The 4,161-nt window shown below is 34.4% G+C and overlaps 1 protein-coding gene across 1 annotated transcript; it reads right to left on the bottom strand.

Annotated features, from left to right (window-relative positions):
* Positions 1–1,644: 1,644 nt before the first annotated feature.
* LOC133186107 (uncharacterized) lies at positions 1,645–2,082 on the bottom strand. Its single transcript, XM_061321382.1, has one exon. It carries the CDS (start codon positions 2,080–2,082, stop codon positions 1,645–1,647), a length of 438 nt encoding a protein of 145 aa, XP_061177366.1.
* Between the last annotated feature and the right edge of the window lie 2,079 nt (positions 2,083–4,161).

Here is a 4,161-nt window from a genome sequence, read left to right as displayed (position 1 = left end):
ATTAATTTTCCAGTATTTAAAAGTGTGCAATATCATTGTCTGTCCAGTAAGTATTCAACATCACATCACTCCAATGACTCATCAAGTGTTAGATTTGCTTACTAAAATTATTATTGGGGCTAATAAGTACTAAGTTACTAAATTATTAATTAATAATTTCAATTTTGTGAGAAACTATACACATCTATCTACCACTCTACCAATCATAAATATTGCCGTTGAGCGGTTGAACTGACGACATTTTTGTTTACAACGGGGCGTCCGATATTGAACGCTTTGACTCTTTGATATAGTATAGTGACAAAATAGTGATACCTTTGAATTACTATAGTTATCTATAGTAAACCATATTAACTATCTTCACCTTTCTATATTGCTACAGTTAATTACTTAAGGGCTTGAGTTCATGCAAAGAAAACTAAATATTGATTGCTAGAATTGTTTCCAAAATGAATGTTTTGTCATTAAAGCCTTAAAAATTTCTCTATTCCATATGTAGTGTGAAATATAAAACTTGCGTTAAAAATTTTAACCTCAACTCATACTCTGAAGAAAAAAAAAACTTAAAAAGGTATATATATATATATTCATACATATATTTTATTTGTGCTTAAGATTTCCGATCCGGACTCAATAATGGACCTATAAACATATAGAACCAAAACTTCATACTGACACTTTACGGAGCAATATATTTGCAGCGAAATCCTTTAAAGGCAGAGATTTTAAGCACCGCCTTCCAAAATACCTGGTCTGTGTACCCCTGTCAATCAAGTGCATTAAGGTACATCATTGGGTGCTAGAACTTGATTGACATTTACTTACTAGTCCCTGTGTATACCCTGTACACATTGTTTGGCACTCGTGGTGACCTTCAAATTAACATTTGATCCTTTGATATTTACCACACATGGTATAAACAATTCAGAGAAGCTGTATTACTATAGAATATTTAGCTTGATAATATACATACACACCTTTAGTATTAAAAATAATTATGATATTCTTTATGATAATATATATCAAAATTTGGTATAATTTTTTTTTCAAAGCTCAACAAATATTTTGATAATTAAATTTTTTTTAATGAGTGGGGATGCTTTGACACACATTCAATTACAATTAATAAAAATTATTTAGACTAAACTTTATTTACAACTTTTTATTTCTAACTTAAAATCATCTCTAAATCCCAACATAGGTAAAGTTTGACTTCTTAGGTACTCCACTGTGTATTAAATCACTTCCTGTGTATAGGGATTAGGAGACAGACGACCACAGGTAGTCTGCTAGCCCTCAAGGCATTCACACCTGTACGAAATAAGCCCCTCCCTCACCCGGAATTTACCACCCGGTAAAAAATCTCTGCCTTTAAGCGAGTCAGGAAATCTGATGACAGATCTGATTTAGGATATGTAGCATACTAAATTATTAATATACAAAATTTGAGAAATATTTATTGACCAGATTTTTTTCAGTTCAAGGTCTTGCTCCTCTTAATTAAACGTTTAGCACTACATGTTTTTCATTTTAGAGGATGACTGGTGTTTTCTACATCAAATTAATTCTTTGGTCCCAAAAGGACTTAGATATTCACGTATGCAAATGTCACTTTATCAGAACTTTCCAAAACTTTTTACGGTTTTATTTTAACTCACAGAGGACCTCATAATCCGTAATACTTATTTCGTTTCCTCCATGGCCAATGTATGCACACCAGTGAGGGTAACCGGTAGCAATTTTCCCTGGCACGAGGCTACCTTGGTAGAAAGCTCTACCAATATAGGTGTCCTTATCCGTCTTGTAGGCATTAGACGGCACTTTCCCTTCAGAGGCTCTCCGCCAATCGAAAAAACCTGGACTTCTTGTGGGATGAACCAAAACATCGTACAGATAGATAATTTGTTCTATCATGCCAAATGGGATTTGAGCTCCTGGAAGATGAAATCCACATTTTCCAGGCGTCATGATCCCCTCAATTTGTGCCCGGGCAATAAAAAGTGGGCGCCCGTCAGCCTCAAAACCACCTCTCACTGCCCCTTCTGGTATGTGAGACCCAGTAGTTGTCACCCAAACTGCCATTCTGAAATTGAGACAAACACTTGTGTTATTACGTGCAAATTGAAGATTAATGTGGACCTAACAAGGATTTATTAATCTATATAATGAATGATAGTGATATAGTGTGACTCGGGTGACCACTACTGTCTGCCTCTGTGTGTGTGTGTGTGTGCGTGCGTGTGTGTGTGTGTAAGTTAAAACTCATTTGATAGTCATTATAATAATAAGTGGTAAAAAGACCCTTTTTTATATTAGAATCGAAATTTAGAATCAGAAAAAATGTTTTGAATTTGTAGACAATTCAGTGTGTAAATAATGGCCTAACAATTAGTATGAAAACGTGAGTCGGCATTCGACTTAATGTTTTTGTTTGTTTGTTTGTTGTTTAACGTCCCTCTCGAGAATTTTTCACTCACATGGAAACACTTGCCGCGGTGGAGAGCTGCAAATTTTGACCTGTTCTCGGCACTTAGGGCCATTGAGCAGTGAGGGATCTTTTTCTTGCCAGCACTCACTGCGACACTTGACCTTGGTTTATACGGTCTCATCCGAAGGACCTGTCTCCAGGTCCCACGGTGGGATTCGAACCCGCGACGTAAGGATCAACTCCTTACTCCGCGACTCTAGAGCAGACACTCTACCAGTGCATTCGACTTAATGATAGTTTGTATATGCTGACAAGGTCATTGTATCGACCACAAAACTTGCAAAATGTTGACTTCAAATGAGACTGTTGATATCCTTACTTCATCAACTTGTTGTCAATAGCGTGTCTCATTTAGAAATTGTTCGTACGTAGAGCATACTTTGCCCATCGAATCAACTTGGAGACATAAACTCCATATGCAGGTGATAATGGTATATTGCTACTTAAAGTTGGTCCTCAAGTTTATCACAAAGTTTTTTTGTTAGGTTACCATTAACGGCTTTTTCTAGTAAAATTACCAAATATGCAACAGATGTGTCAGGCTCTGAGGTATGTTTTATTTCAAGTTCACTGGAATATATCGAGCCAACAAATGAGTGGAAGTAACTATAGTTAATTGATAATACGTCGTCGATATATCTAAATGTAGAGTTGAAGGTCACAGCAAGTGTCTTCTTCTCATGCAGAAGATTTTGAATAAATCCTGCGTCATGTGAATTTAAAGATAGATTTGCTTATAAAGGGGCGCAATTAGTACCACAGGAATTCTGTCAGATTATTGGAAGATTTTATCTCCAAAAACTAGATAGTTATTGTCAATTAGAAACTCAAGCATATTTTTAATATCAACATTGGAGTACTTGTGTGTACAATCAGAATATTTTTTTTTTCAATAAAATAATTTTGCGGAAGACCAATGACAAGGTAAGCAAATTTTACGAGTTCCATGTTTATTGAAATAACAGCTGTCCATGATGTCAAATAGGTTGGACTTTAATATACCAAAATACGATAAAGATTGCTTGCGTAAATAATGTCCCAATTATTTTAAAAATTGTTGACTTTCAAATATTTGGCAAAGTCACCTTTGAAATCGAAAGCAAAACTTTTGTACTAGATAAATTCAAACAAAAGTGGAATTCGGACGTCACCAAAGCAACTACGGTTTAGAGAAATGAATAAAAACAATTCTTTGTAAGAAATATTACTAAAACGTGTTCCCCAATCTTATCTGTAATTGTGCTATTTGTCTATCTCAGTTCTCACGCATGCTATAAAACCTGCTTAAATACGTCACCATTGTTTATGTAAATATCACCGCTAACTGACCAATCAAAATGATCTTAATTGTATTTCTATGTATAATAAAGATTTTTTTTGATAAATTTTAAATTTTCTCTTGTTTTTTTTCTCAGCTTTAATATCTGTGCTTAGGATATTTTATGTACTTTGTAAAATATTGAAGGTTTTTGACAGGAACTATTTATGTCAGCTATCCCCATCCTTGTTTAAATTGTTGCTACAGGCCTGTAGAATTAGTAGAATTATACAGTGAAAACAATTACCGGTTTGATATCCTGAAGATGATTGAGTAAAACCATCTAAATTCGTACATATTAATGACCGTTTTAATTTTTAAAAAGCATATTTCAACAGAAATATGTCATCTTATG

This window comes from Saccostrea echinata, unplaced genomic scaffold (assembly GCF_033153115.1).
Source record: "Saccostrea echinata isolate AGI-Se365-2 ecotype Australia unplaced genomic scaffold, CSIRO_AGI_Sech_v1 ptg000012l, whole genome shotgun sequence".
NCBI lineage: Eukaryota > Metazoa > Mollusca > Bivalvia > Ostreida > Ostreidae > Saccostrea > Saccostrea echinata.
This window is presented reverse-complemented; position numbering and strand designations above follow the sequence as displayed.

Excerpts from the sequence above, each read along its gene's own strand:
- LOC133186107 (XM_061321382.1), bottom strand. The coding sequence starts at position 2,082 with ATGGCAGTTTGGGTGACAACTACTGGGTCTCACATACCAGAAGGGGCA.